The sequence below is a fragment of the Varroa destructor genome, unplaced genomic scaffold (assembly GCF_002443255.2).
Source record: "Varroa destructor unplaced genomic scaffold, Vdes_3.0 BEIS01000002.1, whole genome shotgun sequence".
Taxonomy (NCBI): domain Eukaryota; kingdom Metazoa; phylum Arthropoda; class Arachnida; order Mesostigmata; family Varroidae; genus Varroa; species Varroa destructor.
Genome location: NW_019211455.1, coordinates 41,707,482 through 41,731,903, shown reverse-complemented (window position 1 = coordinate 41,731,903; position 24,422 = coordinate 41,707,482). Strand labels below are relative to the sequence as shown.

Below are 24,422 nucleotides of genomic sequence, written 5' to 3'. Positions count from 1 at the left end.
AGTGGAAAACAAAATTCCTTTAGCAATCATAACAAATCACCATGCATTGAACAAAAGCAAATGGATTTAAGCTGTGGGCAAGCAAGTTTTTTTGAGGATTAGGCAAATTAACATCCGAAAAATATCATCAGCTGTTTAATGAGGCTGTGAGACGCTTGTTCACAATTGTTGGCTTTTGACGATAGATTCCGCCCACAACGGTATGACGGAGAAAAGGACGCTATGTTTTAAGATCGAATTGAATAAAGACGAAAGCCTTGAATGTATATTTAGGGAGATTAAAGACAGCTAATCAGCGCATCTAATATTTTTTATCTACAATGGCACACGCCTACTCTTAACGACGATAAGCGTCTGGAAAAAGAAGAGGAAAATCTAGGTTTATAAAATACCATATATGTATATATATATATATATATATATATATATATATATATATATATATATGATTATGATTTCACCGAACGTCTGAATACATTCAGTAATCAACGCAGAGTGATACGAACTCAAAATGGGTGTGTATCCCTTTGATAAAATTCCTAATCACGTTTCCATTGGTAATCAAATAATAATGAAGATAGTTTTTCGGGAAATATCGAGTGACAACCCAAGCTTCCTTCTTTCCTGGGTCAAAATCATAAATTCTATCTATTTGACAATAATAACGAGTTATAGGTAACATCAATTATTAGACGCTGACGCTAGTTCGTAACGATTGATATGCTAGCGTTTAAGATCTAGGTGTTCGAATTAGACACGTATGTATATATACATGATATATCCACGAAAACAATGTGTGCGCTGTATGAATGTGCTAAGCAACAATACAAAGGATAACGGTAAAACTAAATGGACAACGACTAACTAATAAATAAAACTATATTTGCAAGTTAATCCTGGCTTGATCAATGAATAGGCGGGCTTGATCAATAATCCAGCGGCAGCAATGAACACTGTTACCATTGTATTGACTTTTGATACGGTGCATTTTAATTGGAGAGTCAAGGTTTCTTGTGTTTTTTTTCGCCATATTGATGCTTGCAAATTAACAGCCAAACCGTCGTCATAGAGTCCCTTAAGAGTCGAAACATTATTTCTGGATGTAGAATAAAAACTTCTACAATCTCATTAGCCAGGCTGTGCGGTCTGATTGTAATACCATGTAGCTGAGTACCGTTTCTCCGAAAGACCCGATTCTACATAGACTAAAAATAATTTATGCTGACATGCAACAGGTAGGTTGCAGACAGAATAAACGAACTGTATATATATATATATATATATATATATATATATATATATATATATATATATATAGCTTTCCAGTTCGTTTATTTAGGAGAAAGAGGGTCTAACCTGCGGAAGGGAACATAACATACACAATGCAAACAAAACGGCAGAAAAAGAGGCGAAATAAATACTATCTACTTACCAGAACAGTACGTAGGGAGCAATATCAAAGAAACAGTTTCAATACTTTGAGAGTGACAATAATGAAACAAATATAACAACAATACAGTAATAAGGTATATATAATTACGCGAATATACGATAAAAATACGCTGAATGAATACGACATGTTTACATCTGCTATAACGAATTTGAGGTGGCTATAATGGTGAAGGAACAACTACAATACGTAACGTCTATGGAATGGTGGGGGTGATGTTTCAACGAATTAAGAGAGAGAAAAAAGCGAAACTGAATGGGAGAGAGCTGATCAAAAAAAAATTACCTAAACAACTAAGAAACACTGTAGGATTCGTTAGAGTTTTTAAAGTAAATTAGAGATTCTTCTGTAGCACCAAACATATGCATGTATTCTCGGTAATGAGGCATTCGAACGATGAAAGAGGTCGCCTTAATTGTGTGGACCGATTACACTCGGCGTCATCAATTCTGCCCACGTAGTTATCATTCTTTTTCATGATACGCTATGGAGAGCATCCGTACAGAACGAGCTATATGGGGGAAGCATTGGATAATAGAATATCGATAATTTTATGAGTGGAACGATGATGAAATCGTAAAATAATAATAATAATAATGTTAGGAAGCTGAAGAGAAAATTACATTGAAGTTCTGCTATTGATGATGACTCTATTTGCGACTAACGCCATCTTGTTGTTAAACAAAATGGTTGGGCGGTCGGTGCTTTTTTTGTGGTTATCGTGTTCATTATAGGGCGTGGCGGAATGAACGAAAGCGGAAATCTACGACGGTCGTGCTTTCAGAGTGAAAGTGAAAAATATAGAAGGATATCTAGCATACACATATGTAAACATATAATAACAATAACTTAAGTAATAATAATAACATTAATAGTAAAAATGGCTTTAAATTTTCTTTGTAATTACGGCGCGCTATGGGAGAACTTGGTTGAGCACGATATAGAGAGGTCTATAAGGTCAAGAAAAAAGTAATGATTGAGTCAAAAATGAATGTTATTAGAATATATTCCGTGCTATCGCCTTGGCGGTCGCGTAATAATTACAACAGCATCTATATACAACAGTATACGATATATGTACATCATACTGCGACTAGCCATCTGGACGCGAAAGGACACGGCGATTCTTATGGCACCTAGTTTAATTTAGGATATAACGGTGATATATTTCCTTTGCGACAGCTCGGTAGGAACAACTTTAACTGTGACTCCTCGCACAGGCATCGCAGACTCTTTCAGTTGTTGTGTTTACCAAGGAAAAACGCCTACAAAGCAGACGATTTTGAAACATTTGTTCGCTGTGTCGTTATTAACTAGAATGTCCCAATATTCACTCAAGTATGGTAATAGTGTTTATTGTTTGTGATTCATTTTTAGTCAGCTCGGTTCTACCCAGTTGATGTGCACATGTAAATATATATATATATATATATATATATATATATATATATATATATGATGAACGATTATTAAATAGGAAAGATGTTTGGTGTACTTGGGTCCGGCAAAAATAAAACTCAACTTTAAAGCGTTACTGGTTGTCATTTATATTATAATGTAATGCAACGTAGTTTAAGTATGGATACAACGCTAAGGCATGCGCTGAAACATCAAGATGGATCACTATATCGTACGAAATTAGTCATTAAAGAAAAGAATATGAGCGATCGCGATGCCTTACTTAACCAAGAAAATACTTAACCAAGGGCTTAGACGATTTCACTTCAAAACTTCATAAATGGAAAACTAACTTCCCTTATTCGTACAAATTGTACAGTATTTATATAACATTGGCGGATTTTACATATATATATGTATATGCTAGAGAAAAGGCACCCTTGGGTTAATTTATACTCAGCTCGCCTCAGTCTCTCTATCTGCGAGTAAGCATTTGGTTCTAAGCAAAGTGATGTGGCATAGATTTGTTACTAAATACATAAACAGAATAAAATCTTGCTACGGTGCATTTTATCTGAATCAGAAACATCATTGAAAGGACGTAGTACCGCACTCCAAGGAATCGGTACTCGCTGTTGAAGAATTTGCCTATAAGTATAGATATTTCGGTCCTGTTTCCAACGGACAAAGTAGCTGATGGACACTGCGGATACTAAGACCGCTACTTGAAGTTATTGTGTCCTGTGATATGTACAATTGTGAAATCGTTGTCATCATACAGGTGTCACACTACCGCTGCATGAGTAAACCAAACATCTATCTGAAAAGCTATAAATGAGTCAATTATATATTTTATGACATCTATTTTACTTATTTTCTATGCTTAATTTTTATGTGACTAGCAAACGTTTAACTAAATTATAGTATGATATCTATATATTTACTTAATAGAACTAATTTATAACACCTTTATCATTACATTGAATAAAGGTACATAGCTCTACACTACACAACAGACGTGATTGAATAAAAAAAAACTTATATTTCTATTACACAAGAATGAGCTTAATTTAGAGCCGATATGTATGACTTATGGACATACAGACAACAAACGAAGAATAGTTGAATTACAAACTAGGTCTTTATATACTTATCTGGGTAATATTTTCAGTTCGGAAAATAATTACTTAATAATCCTTCAATGATCACTCATATAAGAAACTCCGTTGACGAATTTGTCCCTATATGATGTTGGTCTATATAGGAATTTCCCAAAGAAACTTATAGATAAATATAATTTTCTTGGACATCTCCAAAAGGTCATATACTTCCTATATTAATTCTTCACAGTGAATTATATTAACTGATGACAAATACCAGTTGTTTTTTCGTTATCGATTTTCGATGAACTGGTTGTGCACCTGCTGTTGCCAGTCTATTGGTTACATTAGATAGTTTTACCATCGGTTGTTAATTGAGCCTTTCCCCAATAAACGCGTTCCGGTTCATAGAGATGAGTGGTGCATGTTAATCAGCACGTGCGAGCTGGCCCAATACCATAGCTATTAAATAAAAGGCGATGACGGAGCTACAGTATTCCGCTATTATTTGCATACTACTAGGACACAACGACGGAATAAGTTCTCGTTCAGGGTCACTGCAGTCTATTGAAACTGTTTACTGCATTGTTGCGTGATAAAACCTTTCCGTTGTATTCGTTTCACAAAAGAAAATCCAACTGAGCTCAATGCAGGAACGGCGATTTGAAGTTGAATTTTACACCTGACATAAAGAGCCACAAAACGTTCACATATAATAGGTTATGCCAATCGAACTTTACGCCGAAAGTTGCAGCCTGCGCTGGGGCTGCCGGTCAAAAGTTAAAGCGAAATTGGCGTGCTTCTAAACGACTGATTTCTACAACTTTATGTACATATTTGCGATAGCTATATGTGTTCGGAGAGCGAGGCTATAGTGATATAAGCGACACCGGCCCGTATTCACCATTTTTAATGAAGTCCTTTTCATGATGCTTCATGCTTGCTTTGCGAAATGAAGCTTTTTCATTTTTAAAAATCTGTTTTCGTAATTCAGTGTTTCAACTTGCTGTAGAACGAATTTTACGTTTCGAGTTCCGTCGTGCGATTTTTCGATAGGCAATATATTTGCCGATTGCTATACTCAGATTGACGAAACTTTGGACCTCTACTCTAAACAAGCGAAAGTTAATAGTAAGTTGCATTCTTCCTTTAGGTTGCCTCTAATTCCATCGAGCCGCGACTTTGTATTCACAACAAAAGCTTTTTTAACGGTACCCATTGTCAATATTGAGTTTTTTAAAACTAATGATATCCCTATATGTGCCATATTGTATCTTATTGCTACTTAAAATTGCACTCTTTTCAACCCACATGGTTCACTTTCTACATTGAAGGGGGCACTCACTAATCAAATTTGATTGATTTGAATAAAAAAAAACTTAAAAAGTTTAAATCGTATAACTTAAAGTGTATGAAGAACAAAAAAGTACATGTACATGTGCTAAGGGTTATCCCATTCTCTAGTACGTAACAATCGCCCGTCGTTTTGCCGTGCACGTTGTACTCCACAGTTCTTTTCTCTTGTTAGTTTAATGCTTGTCTTGCTCGCCATTAGTACATCCGTGAGACTATTGTGCCACTCATGCACACTTACGTATGACACACGTCAAACATACGTAGCACAGACAGGCGTGCACTTGTCTGCCGTAGCTTGTCATCTAGTTCCCGTTATTTAACCGTAATTACAAACGGCTCCATCTTCTTTGCTGTGTTAGCGGTGTAGAGTGTGTTCGCTGACGGAAATTCGGGGATAACCCTGTTGTGTCGCCGACTGCCGCAAGGAGTCTCGCAGGGAACAGGTACGACGGAGGTACCACCTACTTGCTGTTGTCTTGCTTAAACTATATTATCTTCCCTCATTAACGCTCTTATATATTTCGCCCCAAAAAACGACGCGTAGTAATTCATATTAGTCGCACAATAACGATAGGGTTGTTATTATACACTTATTATACAACCGGTTGAGCGTTGTTCTATTATTTGCGCTAAAACCCTACATCTAGAGCTGCGATATTGCACTGCGTTAAAACGATATATGTGGGACCACACTATTGCGCTGTGTTACTACGATATGTTGAGGATACCACATAATGTCTATGTATAAATGGTACAGACGGAATAGAACAGTGTGACCCTCAGCACTTAGGTGAAGACGGTTGCGCCTACAGCTTTAATATCAATTAATGCTAAGCTTGAACGAAAAGACGGTCATTCTTTGCAGTGAAGACTTACAACCAGGGCCCTTGTCCATTAAGCGTTACCGGAATGAATCGGGTGGTCGTAAATGTGTTTAACTGTAATAAATTGCTATTTATATTTTCGGCTTCTACTGTTTTCCCTTAATAAATGTGTTAGTCTTAGTTATTGTTAGTCGCTGTTTCGCTTTTTTTTTACCCTTTTGCCCGAACGGTGTCCTTGGGTTCCCACCGCAGACGTCGAGGTCATCTGCCCCTTGCGGGTTACTCGGCTGGTGAGAAACTTCATCAGTTACTCTAATATCTATTATTTCTTTTCTCCTGATTCCCAGCAGCCTCAGGAGTACGATGAAATTTTTCCTTTCGCTCCTTTCTAATTGTATAATCCGTTTGCGTTACGTGTTTCCTTCTTCCCATACAGCCGTACACACCCATAATGAGCCTTGTTTTTCGTACAGTTTCCGCTCGTGTCAAACGTTGTCGGTTTCCGCCATTATTAACAAATTCTCTTCATTACCATCGCTATTGTCTCAGAATTTTACATTGTGACGCACAGTGGTCACCTATGTTATTGCTTAAAATGCTTTGTTGACGTTAGCGCGTACGCATTTCAACGGCTGAGCAGCGACTTCGTATATGCTAGGAGTGCACGAAAAACCGTTCCGAAATTTCAAAAGCGATGACGACGCATTATGCGATTTCTTTGTTTACTTCAGCGCGGCTATTATAACGCGCGGTTGAAATGGCGGCGCGTTTTACATTATGCGTCAAAGGGATTACCAACTTATGCAAACCTACGTCATAGATAAAGCGAGTCCTGTTTAGGTAGCCGGAACACCGTTTAAGGACGTGGTGATTGTATTGCAGAAGCTTTCTATTCAATGCACGAAGGCATGCATGTAATCGTTTCGCATAAATTTCCGGTCATTAGATGGCTCCGTGATATTTAGCAGTTGGGACGATCCGATGATTTCGATTCTGTTTTCCATCCCAATGCGATACGTCATTTATACGGCTCCTAGATTATCGGCTATTAAACTAGACGTCTCATTCTGATTCCCAGTATCCGCGAATTAGCACGGCCATGCACCATAATCACGACTTTGGGGGCCGTTACCGTCGTGAATGTCGCCGTCGGCAGGTTTTGATGGCCTGTCTAACCTACAGTGACAGGCTCTTTCGGGTAAGACCTCAATTGCCGATATGCGCCCGATGCGCCAAGATCGGCCTTAACTGTCCTTATCCGCTTGTGTTTAACCCGCGAGTTAGCGCGGTCGGCCAGCAATAACATCGAGGCAGTTACTACAGTATTGTTTTCTGCAGTTCCTTCAAGCCCGAGTAAATTTATCAAACAGAGCATCATAAGTGAGCGCAGTGCGGTCTTTGGGTTGCTGAATGCAGTTGCTTAACAATTATAATTCTCGACCATATTTGAGGTTACGAATACGATACAAACCTGTCGCACTTTATAGCGCCGGCAGTCAGGTTATACCTGTCAGGTATGCGACGCCGGGCTCTTTTCAGATAAACGAGTCGAAACGCTAACTGTATCCGCAGACTCAGCAGCAGATAATGTTTGTCTCTTGTTCTTTCCTCGGAATACGTGCCTCTTCGAATCAGCGGCGAATGTATTATACGTTCCGCGCATAAGGCACTTGAACTCCTCAAAGCTACTCAAAGGAAGCCTGTCGTTGCCCACATGGCTAAGTTGAATCCGTCGGCGGCCGCAGGTACCGAAGCTCGAACGAAGGCCAATAGCGCTGTCATCATCCGTTTACCGGCCGTTCATGGACTTCATTTACCGCAGTGACCAGGGCGGTATCGTGGGACCTTTAATGGCCAATCTTACCGATGGGGGCTAAAGTGTTGGACTTTTGCGGCATCATGCCCGAAGAATATGGGAGTAACATAAAAAGAGAGCAAGCAACAAAACCACGGACGGTTGTTACATAATAGGCAAACAATGACACCGAATACACACATATATATATATATATATATATATCAATTCAGATTTTGTATAGGATACTAATCGTATCAGAAATGTTGCCCTAGAGACCGCATTCGACTGTCCTGCGCCCACCGCGAACATTTCATCAATATCGGCCTGAGTATGCTGCGCCTCAATCTGTTCTCTTTGTTTGCTGTTATCGTCATGTGTTACTGCCTTCGCTCGTTAGTGGACGTTAGCATGGCTGTTCCTTGTCGCAGCGGCCGCAACGGCAACGGAAGCGAATCAGAGAGGGGTAGCAGCGGGGCTATAGGGGTTCTGGGAGTAGCTTATCCGGAAGTGGGAGCGGTGGAAATGGTAATTTTGCTTCCTGCTAACAGTGATTGCAATATTTATAAGTGGTTTGCATAACTTTCATTGAATTTACGTGAGTCCTTAGCGATCAATATCAGTTATTAGTGATTTATGCGACTTCTTAGTGGGTCACTAATGATGTCACGTGTCACGATCGATGAGTAGTCGCCTGAGTTATGTAGTTAATTAATAGTTTACGAGACTTGTTAGTGATTTACATGGTCCTTGTGATTGGTGTGACTCATCAGTAATTTACGGCTTTCACCTCTGACACGACAGGACCTAAAGCTAGCATCGAATATTCCCATGCTAATTCCCATGGCAGCACAAGTAACTTCCCATGCTTCTCCTAATGAAGAGGTACAAGAGGTTCTAGCTTATCTAAACGGCAAACATACATATATATATATATATATATATATATATATATATGAGAATCTGATGAACTGTCATGATTCTCAGCACTTAAAGCTAACCCTATCAGACATACGAAGATCGTTACTACGGTTAGCGGATAGAAGGTAGACATTTTCAACATGATCAGGTGATATATGGTTATGCAGAACCGTGACTTTATTGTGGTGGTGGTAACGTAGCCTACAAAACTTGAAGACACCTGATAATCGATGTGGGTCAAAGACAGGCCATCAAATTCAGAATATTTACATTTCAGAACGGGCGTAGATAAATTTCGTTTCGCGTTGAAAGAGGTCCGTTTCTAAAGTGCCTAACACATGTGAAAAAATATATACGTTCAAAACGGGGAAAGATATCGTGCTTCGGTTATGGCTAATACGTGTCATTAACTGCGTTATCCTACCAATCATAAATACCAAAGGTGCCAGCCTTTGCTGGTTTAAGCTTCAGCCTTAGCAGACGGTGGCAAAAAAAAGAAGTGAAAAGGGACGAGTCGATGGTATAATTATCCTGCTGTCCCGCTGATGTGTTGGAGGCTACCTAGTTGGTCTATTAAATCACTTAGGTGGTCTAGGTTCGAAAGTAGGCGTGAGCACATTTCGTTTTGTGCTGCAAAGACGCGCCCATACGAAGCCCAAGGCATCATTGGACATAAAAAATCGAAACATTTAGTTTAGTGTGTTGGAGACTCCTGAGTTTAACAGTAGTTTCATGCTTGGACCGCACCGCAGACTGTCGGAGAAATGTGTCCAGGTGCGTTAGAAAATCCGTTAAAGGATCTCCTAAAGACAAGTTTATTGGAAGTCTCTGAAGCAATCCGTAAGAGCTGCACTGCACATAAAATTCAAAATTTACATTACCCCTGTAGAGGATGTTTTTGGTGATGCAGTAGCAGCGTGTTCATTTAGTAGGCTCGAGTGACATTTTTGGCTGGCTTAAGACCGTCCCTTTACAACAGACCTCGGTATCGCTGTATTACATAACATGGCATGTTATTTTTCAGTGGTTGGTGGATATCCGGTCCGTGGGTCTTACTGGGCCTTGCTGGGCTATATTGGTTTTCCCCAAGAGATCTATGAAACAGCATAATAAGCATTGTTAATGCAAAATTTTGAACCAAAGATGGCCGCATGTTCATGATTCCCAGGGCAACGCATTCAAAGAGACGCGCGTTAGTCACCTAAGGCATGCCGATCCAACTAATTGAACTAGTGTAGTCTAGGTTCAGGACCGAACAAATAGATATGGTTTGTTTTGTGCTTAACAGACCTGTCGTTTGACACAATGTTTTATAGCGGTAATATGTAAGCTTGAAACATCGATGAAATCTACCAGAGGCTGTTGTGCCATGACAGCTAACTGCTAACTAGGGGCATTTATGATTGCACAGATTCTTTGATGCAATACCAGAAGGTGATTGCGGAGACCTCTTTACATGGAAGGCTCAGCCCGCAAATATCACACAGGTTCAAGGCCATGCATAGACGTACCTTGCCCATTCATTTAGTTGTGACGACAAGCTATCTATCTGAAGTGATGCTGCAGCAGCGTAAATTTAAAATAGTCAGATTATATATCGAATTTTATAGCTCACTTATATTTAAATGCCGATTTTTCGACCTTCCATTCCAAAGTATGCGAATGCTCTCAAAAGTTTATTGGTGGAACAGACTGTTACGTATATCTCAATCGTTTAGAAATTTCTAGCGAGCATTTCTAATGTTACATTGCATTCATATTAACTCTACCGTTTCGAGAGAAGAACATGTTAGAGATTATTCACAAATTGTTTGATTTTTATTTAACGTTTTGCTTCTCCTTTAGCTTCAAAACTATATAGCTTTGGAATGTCCAAAGTTATATTCCCTATTTTGATACCAACGTATATAGAAAAACATTCTTCGTGAATTTCGGTGCCTGAGTCGTCACGTACTTCGTGAGACATGTGCTCTCAGTATGAAATGAGGTGTGTCTACGCCCTGGTTCAAACCTATGCTACCATGTGTTCCCAAGCTGAGAACGTCACACATTGCGGTATTCCAAGAAGATGCAAACGTACCTTGGTTCATTGACGTTTTGCAGAGAAACGTGAACGCTGTACAATAATTATATTCACTTCCACCGTTGTCTATTGGAGGCTTAGTGCCCAGACATTCGTCAATGAACATTAATAAAAAAAATCAAACATTTTTAAAATGCAAACCAAGCATATTTTTCAGTTAATAGTCGTATTTTTTATACTGACAGCTGCAACATATAGTTTCGTTCTCTTTTAGATGTTTTATGATAGCGTTATATTATTGCTTTGACTTACTGGTACGCACAATAGTCATACACGCTCGTCAACAGGTTCAAATCAACGCTCTCACCATCAGACTTGATAGCGTTCATAGGTAGTCTCATAACCGGCTAAATTGTTTCCGCCAATTATGTTATCTAGACAACTTACCAATAAGCGCGTAATTAATAAGTAAAACAATGTTCGCAGGTGAATTCGACATCAACGTTCCGCCAGCCTCTAATAGCAGAGATCTCATGCCGGTTTTGAATAAGTCGATAGATCTCGATATAAGTTATTTGATTCGTTACTTTGATTTATTGGACTTACACAAAAGTGTTGAGTGCCTGTGCGATACTGATTAAGTGCATTGCATTTTTTAGGAACACAGAGCCTATCTAGCTAAGGGCTAACTGAGCTCGATGTCGGAATCGGCGATGCCATACGGTTTTAAAGTATGGGCGTCGCTACGAAAAAAGGTGCTTTGGCCTGTGCTCGATGCAGATTGCGGCGTTTATCGCTGTAGCTATTTATTGTTATTATCGATGTTATAAAATATACTGGCATGCATAAATTTGTATGATGAAAACTTCCAGAATCCTAGGAATAAGACTAGCCTTTGTGGCTTTTTCGTCACGTTTATTAGCGTTAATACTTCACTTGCATATTTTAACAAACTTGACATCTCGGGGAACCTGAAAATCTCGTAGGTACTCAAAAGGTTTTCACCCGAAAGAACACATCAGGTTATCTATGAATGGATTTCTGCATTTAGAGCGGTCGTCAGTCGCCTGTGTGATTGTTCGGTTTTAAAAGATATAGGCAGCGTCTATATGTTAGGAGATGAGGAAATCAACTTGCCTCACTGGCTCGTTTGATGCCTGCAGCAGATTTTCAGACAGCAATGTTACACCTTTCGTTCGTTAGGTAGCATCCATGATGCAACGATTCCATCTTAATCTGCACAATAAATTAATGATAAATTCCGTCAGTCTAACCCTTGTAGCGATATGGTTTCTACAACTTGAAATTTTCTGTAATCTTTAAACTACAAAAATTAGGTAATCGATAAACGCATTTTGAATCCATAATGCCAGTCAACCGTTTTCGTCGACTAGAGGAACGCCATTCTAAAACTGCGATGCAAAGACACGTTCTTAACCTATCTGTATAAGTAAATCGTTAGCTATTGACGAAAACAACGGCGCACAGCAGGGCTAAATCTGAATTTAATCTCATCCAGATTTTTTCATGTAACTTGTTTCTGATATAGTATATAGACAGAAATGGATATTTCAGTGTCATATATATTTATTATCATCACCATTAAGCGTGGCTCCAGTTTCAATTCGGAACATAAACCACTAACTGGTTATTTTCAGGTTTGCTTCATGCAAGCCTTTTTTGAAGTTTTTAAAAACCGCATAGGAACTAGCAGGTTGTTGATTTGGTGGAGGTTTGTCCACCGTGAAAAGATTCGAAAACAGCTAATATTAGCATGAATTTCAAAAACACCGCGGTGTTTTTCGTTATTGCGAATCTGTTGTGTTATGCTAAAAAGAACTGGTCTCTTCTGTTGCAAAGGATAAGAGATTTCCGCCATGACGCGCAGCTTTCCACAGTGTGTCCGAATTTTAATTCCCCAACTGAACAACTTTAATTACAGTTATCAGCGTTGTATAAACTGTGTTCGACGAGTCGATTGCAGAACAAACATGGTGAAATATGGCTGACTGATATGTCATTTATATAGATACATATTTTTCTATGATGTGACAAAATTAACTTTACAATCCATTCTCTTTAACAGTTTAGAGTTTCCATTCTAAAATTTTGTAACATCTTTTGAAAATGTCTCGACAATTGAAGCTTCATATGCGTTGTCAAAGCTTGCATAAAGACAATTGTTATTGCACCGAAATGCCACTCTTATTAGTTTAATTTTCATGCCAAAAATGTAATAAATGTCTTCATACTGACCCTTGGGAGCTTGAACTGTAATAAGCAACTGAAATAGGTCCTAACAGATATATTTTCAATTTTCTACATATTATACCTCAAGGGTAAAAAAAAAACAGCAGTTTTGTAGGAATTAAAGTATTCAAATTATTGCCATAACTGCCATTTCTGAATTCCGAATATTTTAAATGTAATTTTCATAAAGTATTTATTTGACAGACAAGAATGTCACTTTGGAGTCTAGCTACTATTTCAAACCCTAACTGATTTCGTGTCCTTTGTAAACTACAAAAGGTTTCCCTTCAGTATTTGGCCTTACAGATAGCCAAGATGTTAAAGCAATGTATATAGGCCGCTAGCCTCTTCTTTCCAAGAACGTATGGAACTCTGACCCGTCTAATAATCTGGGCCTTTAAACAATGTCGCCACTTAACTATATCTTAATAGTCATATGGAAGATCTAAGTTAACTGTTTCTTGAATTTTTTTCAGGCAGAGTACTGTCAAGAATAATTCAATAATAATAAATAGGCTTGTGAACGGTTTTAGGCTTCTCATATAATGAGCTATTCCCTTATGTTATTTTCAGTAGCTACTAGAAAACCTTACGCGAACATATTTGCTGTAAGGCCGTAGGGCAATAAACTTCAATTTTTTGACGCTTTGCCAAGCGAAAACCTAGCGTCTCTTTTTTCTACGGTACCGGACCCTATGTGAAATTTATTTGCAACCTTTTGTTGCTAAACGCATAGTGTTAATTATGTATATAAATACGCTCGTTCTTTTTAATTTAATATTATTTCTGTTCTTTTAAAAATATTTCAGGGTTTTCTGGTATTGCTTCGAATACATGTCAAATATTTAAGGAAAACTTTTCTCCATTAATTTGCTGATCTCATTGTCAAAGATCACAATATCAACAGTACATCAGATCCTAATATTTTTTTTTGGAGAATGTTACGGCGACCCAATAATCCAACTTTGTTCTGCTAACTTGGGCTAGGCGCATTAAATCATGCATGTCAGGTACATAACGGTTGTTATTACTAACAATGTTTTCCAGATAGTGCGCGTTCTATAAAATGGCTCGTTATTGGAGTTTGGAACGCTTAATAAAAACACCGTATTTTTTTAATAGGTGAATATGTTAAAAAAACAGATTAGCTAGTAGGTTAACGCTGAAAATTAAAAAAATGACCGAATATAGACTTGTCTGCGATATTATTAGTGCTTTCTTTAGGGTAAAGGTTACAAATCATATATATATATATATTACGTGGTCGCTCTTTTTTTTTAAATAGATGGCTTTAAAGTCAGATATTTAGAACATGAAAATCGTGAAGGCTTGGCGTTGATGCTGAGGTTTGACAGTGGCAGACGCGCTTAGAGCTTATTCAGTCTTGAGATGCAGCACCTTGAAAACGAGGGAACTCTCTGCAAATATGAACTGTATTTTATTACGATCGTGCTATAAATACTGCCCAGATCTGTACACGAATGTATGCTGTTTACAGTTATGTATGTAATGTTATAGGATTATCGTCAATTCTGGCACTGGGCGGCTTAAGGCCACATATCAATGATTAGATCGTTATCCTTTTGCCAATGAGTTGCCCGCAGTGTTCTGTAATGACGATAAGCTAGTTTTTGTAATATCCACTTTGTTATCCTGTATTAGCTTTTTTTTCTGTTGATCGATTATAGGCTGGTAAACGTCGATACGTACTTCATACGCTTTCGACCTTGGGTTCGTCAGCGATACCTGTGAAGGTTGCAAAAGCTGCATTCTTTCAAAAAGTGATTTTTGGGTAGCTCCACGCCCCTGCGGGCCAATTTGCTGGGTATTAGTCTTTCATCAGCATGTCGCCACGTATAAAAATAAGACCGCCCTTTTATGCTTTTACTGGGTTGGCAAATTCGTCCTACATCAATTGGTTATGCACCACGCTATGATTGACTGGAACACGTTCAGATCGTTAGATGCAAACGTCTGGCAGCAGAAGTTGTAGCATCTATAATAGTAAAAAAAAAAAGAAAATAGATACATCATCATGGAGGAATATATCATAACGATAGTGGGTCATGCACAACATCATTTTGGGATCAATTTTCTGTAGACATTTTTACACAGATGCTTGCAATGCTACGTTGGGCACCAGGAACGCGAAGAATTTTTTTGTCCGGCGCGATTATTGAAATATACGATCCAAAAGTCTATTCTCCGCACGCTGAAGCAAATTCATGCCCCTTATGGACAAATTATGTTAATTTGGTTGTGTGCGCCGTGGTAGTTTAATAGGTAACGTATTTATGTATTAATATTAGGTACACGTTATGGTCTAGGTTCAAACCCAAGGATAGACAGATTTAATTTCGTGCTGAGAGCCAGTCGTGAAATACGAAACGTAAAGATGTAAGAGTGACATAAACGTGCAATACAAATACACTAAAGAGTCATACCTTGGATTTCAGACCTGCCTTGCATTGGAAACACCGTGATAATCAATTCACCGATGTAAAGGGTGTTCAGTGGATTGATAATGTGACTTTCATCACACATGATGAGCACACTAACAGGGAAGGGATAAAGTCCGAGCTTTCAGGTAAAGAAATTAGTGTTATTATATAAGTTCGCTGTAAAAGAGAGAAAACAAGCGTTTTCTGTGCGACGTTATTAAAAGCTAAGCAAAATTTAGCGGTTTTAAAGATTGCCTTCCGTGCGACATTTTTCTTTTAATTTCTTTTTGTATATGGTAACGTAGATATAAATACGAGGTCGATAGAATATGTGGTAAAAATACAATGTTTTAGTAGATTTACTCTAGAAAGCAGTAAATCTACTTAGAACTTAGTATTTCTAAGTTCGATCTTTCCCTTTCCTGTTTTTTGTTAAAAAATATACGTTACTATCTAAAAAAGGATTTATAAAAAATATTGTATGGAAAGTCACCTTTATAGCCGTCAAGCTCCAGTTACCTTTTTCAACGCTCGGTAGGGTACACTTCTTTCCTAATATAAACCTGCTCATATATGTAATATTTCAATATTGTAATTTATCTGTGAAAACTCAGCATATCCCATACAAGCATCATAAAATTCACTTTAAACAATTTATAGAAAATTTAGCTCTATATTAACTGGAGATTCAATTTAATGTTCATCGTTTCTGAGTTCAATGAATGTTCAATTCATTGTTTTCTGAATGCCAATTATCGCCATTAAGTAGTGTGCTTAAATCGTTCTTTAAGTCTGTTCTCATGTTCTAAGACATGGCTCGTATGAGATGAATGATTTTTCTGCAAACTCTCCGGGGGCAAAACGACAACCTAATTTTTGCGTTTCAATATGTTTTTTGTGATTTCGCCCATATTTGCAGTGACAGGTTGCCTTGTCTTCAAAAACGTTAGTCCACCGCAAAACTGGTGCCGTTTTGATCTACTTTATTTTCAAACCTCATTGATTTATTATGTTGCATCACTTGTCATGAACTTACTGCTAAGGAATTGTTTTCATCATTTTGACTCATAAGTGTAATCCGAACTGCCTAGAACGAGAATTCAATCTATTCATATTATGGAACTGTCCCTACTTAGTGAACCACAGTGTTGCTGAACTACTGTTTCTAGCGATCATTTTCCATATGGGATTTCTATTTACATGGTGGGTATATGTGTCCGACTATAATGCATCCTTTACACGCAATATTTGTTTTTAATAAAACTCAGACATCATAAGTTACAAGTTAACACGGTTTCGGCTTTATATATAAGTCATTTGCACGCCACACATATTTACAGTCGATTAGATTTCAGTTATCAACGCTACAACCGAAATCGATTTTTGTCATATGAATCCATTTTTACTAGCCCACAACGTGCGATAAATCAACAACTATCTATTAAATTACTCATGACGGTCGCGTATCATCAGTGTCTACATGCAAACCATTGAGGGATCCTAAAAAAAGTTCTGCTCGTTCATAGCCACCAGCAGCTTGCGCTATCCAAACGATCAATCTTTACTAGCAGTTCATTGTTGTCCGAGTAGTCAGCCTAACATTACCTCGAACCGGTTTTTAATCTAGTAGTTTTCTGCAAATCAAAAAGTTTAACAATGAAGGAGTTTCTCTCGGTTGATCCTTAAAAGCCTGTTAGAAGTGTCACAACCAATGCTACCGCCAGTATCGCACCGCTAATATATTAAGCCTTAGATTGTGGTAGGTGGAACATGTTCCCGGATCTCCTCAAGACGCTGTTCTGCTGTCTGGGAGTGCCTTTAGGCGGACAGTTTTCAGGGTGCCGTATGAATAAGGTCGTCGTGCCGCTGATCCTGTTAGGTCAGGCTATTTCATTCGTGTGTCTTATAGTTTCAACTTTACGTGAGTACGATTATGTACATCGCAAGGGACTTCTGAAGTATATTCACGGCTTTTCGTACCTTTCCCATGTTATCGAAGTGGCCTATTTATACTTGTGGGTCGTTAACAACCGCTACGAGTTCAATCATCGAGTGCCCGACCGATGGAATTCTCTAGATCAGATGTTAACGCTTGTGGTCGCCGCGGTGTTTGCCAAGATTAGCTACGACGAGATTATTTTTTTAGCCAACAAAGCGAATCCGCTTTATAAATTAGCTGGAATATTCCCAGAACTCGTAATCGAGGGGTTGTTATTCACCACCGTACGAATGTGTGGAACGGTCATAAAAATTCTGGTGAGTCGCTTATTGCTATCAGTTGAAATGGACATCGTCAGATTACTCAGTCACAATAATATTCCGATAGATATTTTGTGTCGTTCTGTCGATGAAGTCCTGCTCGATGCAGATCAGATGCTCAGGCCCGTATTGCGACTCCTCCATGTGAACTACCTCGTATGGACTCTCGGTCAGTTTGCTGGCGAACTCCCGGCAGCGTCATGCAAAGGAAGTAATCAATATTATATTATTTGTACCGCAATTTGCCAGAGTCTGCTAGTTTTTCTCATCGATTATCGTGGAATTCGTGTGGAACAATGTTTGGCCCGGCTTCGATGTCGAATACGATGGGAATGCCTCCACGAAGTCGAAGCTCGATTTGCCATAAAGAGGTGGGGTCCTGTGAACTTTCTACTCCTTCGGAGCAACTCATTAGGAATAATTTTTTATGGACAGAACATTCTAACACGGAAAAACGTTGCGGCCTTCATCAGCGTATGCTGGAGTATGGGATTTGTCCTGTACCAGGTAGTTGTGCAAGACGCGATGAGGGACTGGGAAAAGTTCTGCATGGTAAAGGCAGAAGGTACCAATTAATTGGTTCGAAACCTCACATATGTATCATACGGTTGTTTACTACCGTTTTATTATGACATAATCTACTAGCATATAAAATGTTTGTATTTGTCTCGGTTATGGCATGATAAAGTGCAACACGGAAATAGTAAGTTCTGTTCGTTAAGAATATTTGTATTTTTCTCAGGTCACAAAGCGATCTGCACTACTGATCCTATTGTCCTAAACGTAAAACAAAAAAAAATATTAGTGTATTCCAGCGGCACAACACCGATATTAGCACGCTAGTTCTGGTAATTGATTCGTTGTTTCCGTAATGGTGCAATGCTAATTAGACTATATCCCAAACACACGTTAGGTGATGTAGGTTCGAGACACTTTGACGTCTGAAAGGGGCCCCTAGCCTTCTGCAACTTAACAACGGCATCAAACGTAACACTCGAAGCAATTATTTACCTAAATGTCTTCCTATCTGTGATCCTAGTTGGTTGCTGGTTCTAGCCTATTAAACTTACGAACACTTAGTGATGAGTGGGTCCTAGGTTATAAGGCTTCAACTGAGACACACGGTTCGCTTTTGAAACAAGTCACCAACCGCTTACTTAAGGCAATAAGCGTATAAACGGCAATAATAAACGTCAGCGATACTTGATGCGGCAAGAGTACCCGACGTAGAACCCGGAACACTTACTTGCTTAGGCAGGTCGCTAGGTAAACCATTAGATATCTTTAGTTCTTGTGTTTCTAGAATCGCAGTAAACTCCTATGGCGATTATAGGCGTAGAGATTGTGAAAAAGCCCTCGATGTTTCCATAGGGGGCTGTTAATACGTAGCGAACGCTGCGTTGTCCTACGACTGTATGCTTAAGTATGGTTGGATCTATTAAACCCATTTCATTTGCGCAGGTTATTCTTTACTTCGTATAATTTGGGCAACTAGATTTAATTTACAGCTCAAAGGATGACGACGAACATTGCGTTTTGGTCTTAGAAGTATTCAGGTTGAAGAGGTAGCTGGCCAATAGTAGTCGGGCTAACTATAATAATAATGTCACAGAAGAAGAAAAAAACTCAGTAGTATTGCCTAGGTAGTGGACCTTCCTTCAATTCTATGAGAAGCTAATTAAGAATTCGCCATAGTGGCGAATCTATGTTCGTGACAAATCATGTTAATGCAAATAACCTTATTCTAATTATAAAGTCATTACTGGTTATTTACGCAATTTATGAGAAGTGCACAAAAAAACGACCAATTCAAATACGAACTGAAATTCGTTGTCAACACGCATTAATAACCTACTTATGTTACCTAGGTATATTACATTAGGAAAAAACAACCATGAAGCGTCTATTTGATGATGTGTGTTAGCTGTAGGTAATCGATCGTCTTTTTAAGTCATCCGCTGGACCTATTTGAAAATAAATTCGAATCAGCGATGTGCTCATTTTTGGGAAAATTTACTCATTTTGCACGATTGTTTTGCATTAAGTACAGCCTAACTATATATTCTTTTCTGTTAGTTCTGCCTGACCTAGTTTTGTATAATGGGGAGTTGTCGACTTATACAGGTCGGTTCTTATCAAATAGAAAGTGGACTTCGGCTTTTAATAAACAGATCGCAGAAATAATTTAACAATAACATTTCATCCGAACATTATTCTTGTAAGCAATTCTGGAAATATCAGAAACAAGGCATTTTCTCTCGATGGTATACTAGGCTAATTTCAAATGATGAGAATAGAAGAATAATGCTTTGGTCACTAAAATGATACAAAACTAGAGTCATTTCAAGAACTCTAATGACACTATCATTTTCGTGGGTCTAACCGGTTAACTTGAACGGGACAGGCCAGTTTCGAACAAGAGAATATTGCATCAACGTTTTTGCAACTGCTGGTCAAAAAAATCACTTCTTATGACGCCTATTCTGTTGAGTTTATCAAAACGTGCCACAAGGTTCTGAACTCTGGTGAGATCTTCATCCCGAATCGAAAGACCGTCGGTGCCGAAGTTATCATTTAAATAATAGAACTCGCTAGAGCTTTCGCAGGGAATGAAGCTTCGCGAAATGTGCATGGTAAGGAGAACTGGTAAAAAATTTCTCAAAAAAACCTACAGAAGCATGAGTAGTGCTGTACTTGCAGCGGTGCGGCATCTGCAAAAAGTAAGTCCGGAGCTAACGGAGTTGATTGCTCGTGTCTTTGCTATCGAGAAAAAAATAATGTCCTGTATAGATAAACATACAACATAGTTTCCTAGCCGCCCAATAGATCCATCCGTTCGTCAGGGAAAAGTACGTTCTTCTCTTACAGTAGTTATCTATATATTCATAACTATCATTAGTTCAAATTTTATTCGTCAGCGTCATATGGTTATCACCAGAAGTTTACCAACCCAGATATGGTGGCCGACCTTTCTAATTTTGTGGCACATTTACAAGTTTCCGATACGATCTGGTAAAGGCTTCAACTGTACCTTGCACGAGTTCTTGCAGTTCGTTACTTTGTATGGAAGGAATCGTTCCTGCAACGCCGATCGTACCATTGTCACGTGGTAAAGGATCACAAATTCGGCAGTCGCTTTTTCAATATCGGCGGAGTATCCATACCTTGAATAATGAGTGCAATCAACACATGGAAATTAGATTCATTAAAGGCAGGCGTCGGTCTCGTTATCTGCGTGGTAACGGACCTGCACCGTCTAGGTTATTCTACCCAATTAGCTAAATTAATATTCATAAATTCTCATTCAAATTTTGGATATGTATGAAACGAAAAAGTAGCACCTACCTATCCGGACGTTGGAAGTTAGTTGTATCTAGATGTAATAGGATCGGCCCCATCCGGTAAGTAGTATGGTCCCACACCCTGGCGACGAAAACGCTATCCTCCAACTCTTGGCGGCGCAATACACACAAGCACAGCGTACGGCTAACAAGATCGAAAAAAATTTCTTTCTTAGCTAACCAGAATCATAGTACAAACAAAAACACTCTATAGAAAGTATTGGCTATCCAAAGAACTCTATAAAAAGAAAAAAGACTGTCTCCGATCCCTAGCTTGTTTTCTGTCTCAATCAGGTCAACTGTTGTCTTCCCATACAGCGACAAATCCTTCATTCACCTTCTCTCAACAACAATGCTTCGAGCAACAGGACACTTATCGAAGGCAAAGGCGTAAAGCTTCATTGTCGGATTTCGTGAGCGCATTCAATTATATCTCCAATCGATACCTCAGATGTTTTTGTTAGCTCTGCCCTTCCATTTGCAAAACAACAGCTTTATATACCTTCCACTGGGCATTCGCTGTTCCTGGTAGATGTGCGCTACTCTAGGAACAGGTTCTCCTTTGTTACGGGTCCGATATCAAACTACAATAGCTATTACACATGTTAGAATGTCATTGATGATAAAAATGTAATGCGTCACATAAAGACACAGGTGGCGAAGCAAGCGGATCAGTATTTGCTATTGGATGCCTTCAGACCGGGTGTGAATTTTGTCACCTTCGTGGGTCTGATCGACACTGTGGGGCAAATCGGAACATTTAGCTGATTCCGCGTGAAAATTAAACCCCGCCATTTTGTGATGACAAAATTAACCAATAGCTGCGCAGACCGTGTGCGGTGACAGTATAACGTGCTAGAGCTAACTGATGCTTCGTTGGACGCACCTTAATTTCCGTTTGAAAATATGTAAGCCTAGATTCATATGCGAAACTTAATAAAAAAAAGAATTAGCGATAAAAAAAATAGTTATGAAAATAAATCGCTTAATCGTTGACTAGTTACGCACCAATTTCGTTTGCCGTAGTAATAACCTAATATTTAGTAGTAACATTCATTATGCTTCTTTAGTTAATCACGTTAAGATTAATAAGCAAATAGATAACGCTTAACGATTTTTGTATTCGAGGAAATGTTATTAGGTCTTCTTAAAAGTCCCCTATGTATTCTTTGTAGACCATGGACATTATAATGAGTGAGAAAAAAGCTTCGTGATTTGTATTGCTGTAAGTGTGGATTGGGATTAGAACGAATACTTCAAACAGCCACTGACTTTAATGTTGTCTACTTCGTGCTATATGAACTCATACTTCTAGGATGACTCTTCGAGAACGACTGCTGCCTAAGGTAGTATCGGAACACTTCACGTTTAAAAGTTAGTCCTTACCCGCTACATAGTTGTCCCGTCGAGATATTTCTATCCTTATAGCAGTGCATTGACCTATGAAACTTAAGGATACGTACCATTCTATGCTTGAAGCACAGTTCATTTAGCGTCGACAGGAACCAGCCAGAACACGCTGAAAGAGTACCGAACGTAGAACTTCGAAACATTGTTTCATTTGCTTACCTAACAAATACATAGGTTAGATTTCATTTCATGTCCATGATGGAATAACATAGTTATGCTATCATAGAACACGAAGTTTTCCTGAATACTTTTAATTAATAGATCAGCTTTAAGATTTGGTGGTAGCACGTGAATGCTATCACGACGACGAAGCTTATAATTCAGATGATACGTTGAGCTTGCCGCGCTCGTAGCAGTGGACGTGTTTGTATTAGATTAGTGTATTCAACAGGAATAACCATCACTTTCTGAGCTACGCAGTCCCGCCTAAATATCTCAACTCTACTATTTACATAACGTACCATTGGAACTCTACAATAGGATCTGGATATTGTCTAGCTATTCAACCCCCAAGTTCCCGTTTTTTAGTGCTTCTTGCCGTTGGATCGACTGACATTAGATAATACATCCGTTCTGTGGTTCGGGGGTGCTCGTTGAAGCCAGATACGAATTATATATTAGCTCTTTGTAAAACGAAAAATGTCTGCCAAAGATCTGATGCGAAATGCTATTAGGGAGCTAATGGCAGTCGCAGTTAATGAACAATTCAAAACCTCTTTAGAGCGCGTGGCAGCCACCGGTGATAGCGGTGGTCCAGAACGGCCACAAAATCAGGCCCCTCGGTTAGGGAGACTGTGTTTCGCGTTTGCCGTGGGTGCCTGTCCCGCAGAACTGTTACTGAACACAAAGTTTTCAGTAGGACCGTGTCGTTGGCTGCACGACGGCGCACTGGCAAAATCTGTCCCGGCCCATGAAATCAGCAGGGTGGAACTGCGAGCCCTGCGCGTAATCGACAATGCTTTGGAAGATGTTGACCATGAAGACCGAAAACAACGTAAAGCTCTCTTGCGGCTTAGCGATGTGAGGGCTTCGATTGAAAAACATGATCTTGCCCTAGAAGAAGCCATTCGCAAACTGGCGAAAAAGGCTGACTCTATTGCTGAAAATGGACGTTGCCTACGAAAACGCGGCCTTATTCAGGCATCGCAAAAGGCTATGCAAGAAGCCCGCAAGCTCGAGCAAAGTCGGCTCGCTATTGAGGACCGTCTCAATAGGCGCAGAAGCGGCCGTGAACAACGGCTCCGTAGCCTTCCCGAACGTCTCCCTCTTCAAGAATGTCAGACCTGCGGTCTTTCCTATGGCTTAGACGGGAAAAATAGTCGTCATCATTTGCATTTGAACGGCAGGCTTCATCGTAACATAGTGTTGCTACGGGAAGCTAGTTGTGCTCTTCGTGCGAAATATCAGATTCAATCAATAAAGCCCGTTAGCTGTATTGGAGACGTCGGCGACGTCGATACAATCAGTGCGAAGAGAAGTAAGCTAGACCTTGCGTCTACCTTACGTGAAGATTTCGAACGAGAAGAGACTTTGTTTTCAGACTGTGACGATTTCGACGACTGTTAACATTTTCGGTTATCTCATCTCGTCTTATCTATATCTTAGCTGCGTGAAATTGCCGCAAACAAATGTGAGGTTGTACTGGATGCCCCTACTTTTTGTCCCAGTGATTTAAGCCTAGTAAATAGCTGCTTGGGGCGTCTGGGTAATGTGGGTAAAGAGTTTGGCGCAAGTTTGTGATGAAGTGCGGCTATATTGAGCGATATTGGTGAGAGTTAGGGGGCAGACAAATCGTAAGTTTTAAGTTAATTACATATAAATAGATGTGGGCTTGTCACTTGTCTAACACGTTTA

At 39.1% G+C, this 24,422-nt stretch overlaps 3 protein-coding genes across 14 annotated transcripts in view; 2 read left to right on the top strand and 1 right to left on the bottom strand.

Moving 5' to 3' along the window:
- The first annotated feature begins 1,171 nt into the window (after nucleotides 1-1,171).
- LOC147757823 (uncharacterized) lies at nucleotides 1,172-20,009 on the top strand. Of its 4 annotated transcripts, XM_086980909.1 has the most exons (4): nucleotides 3,947-5,079; nucleotides 5,664-5,747; nucleotides 15,574-15,704; nucleotides 16,478-19,995. In XM_086980909.1, the coding sequence occupies exon 4, from the start codon at nucleotides 17,329-17,331 to the stop codon at nucleotides 18,391-18,393; it is 1,065 nt and encodes a 354-aa protein (XP_086837035.1). In that variant the 5' UTR covers nucleotides 3,947-5,079; nucleotides 5,664-5,747; nucleotides 15,574-15,704; nucleotides 16,478-17,328; the 3' UTR covers nucleotides 18,394-19,995. The 4 variants fall into 4 exon arrangements, with proteins under 4 accessions (XP_086837036.1, XP_086837035.1, XP_086837034.1 ...); XM_086980910.1 differs by lacking the exon at nucleotides 5,664-5,747 and having other exon boundaries at nucleotides 1,172-5,079; XM_086980908.1 differs by lacking the exon at nucleotides 3,947-5,079 and having other exon boundaries at nucleotides 5,103-5,747; nucleotides 16,478-20,009.
- The window catches only part of LOC111245501 (uncharacterized), a 25,679-nt gene continuing 14,901 nt past the window's right edge, over nucleotides 13,645-24,422 (bottom strand). For 4 of the 9 annotated variants that reach the window (XM_086980921.1, XM_022793943.2, XM_086980922.1 and 1 more), the window contains 3 exons: nucleotides 22,622-22,677; nucleotides 21,163-21,303; nucleotides 19,985-20,981 (listed from right to left, as the gene is read on the bottom strand). In XM_086980921.1, coding sequence (XP_086837047.1) covers nucleotides 20,807-20,981; nucleotides 21,163-21,303; nucleotides 22,622-22,647 — 342 coding nt within the window. In that variant the 5' untranslated portion in view covers nucleotides 22,648-22,677 and the 3' untranslated portion in view covers nucleotides 19,985-20,806. Of the gene's footprint in view, nucleotides 15,114-19,984; nucleotides 20,982-21,162; nucleotides 21,304-21,495; nucleotides 21,614-21,660; nucleotides 21,984-22,621; nucleotides 22,678-24,422 lie in introns of those variants that run through there. The other 5 variants (XR_002671364.2, XR_015321802.1, XM_022793941.2 and 2 more) reach the window with 5 other exon arrangements.
- On the top strand, nucleotides 23,208-24,134 carry LOC111245500 (putative RNA-binding protein Luc7-like 1). Its single transcript, XM_022793939.2, has one exon. The coding sequence runs from the start codon at nucleotides 23,208-23,210 to the stop codon at nucleotides 24,132-24,134; it is 927 nt and encodes a 308-aa protein (XP_022649674.1).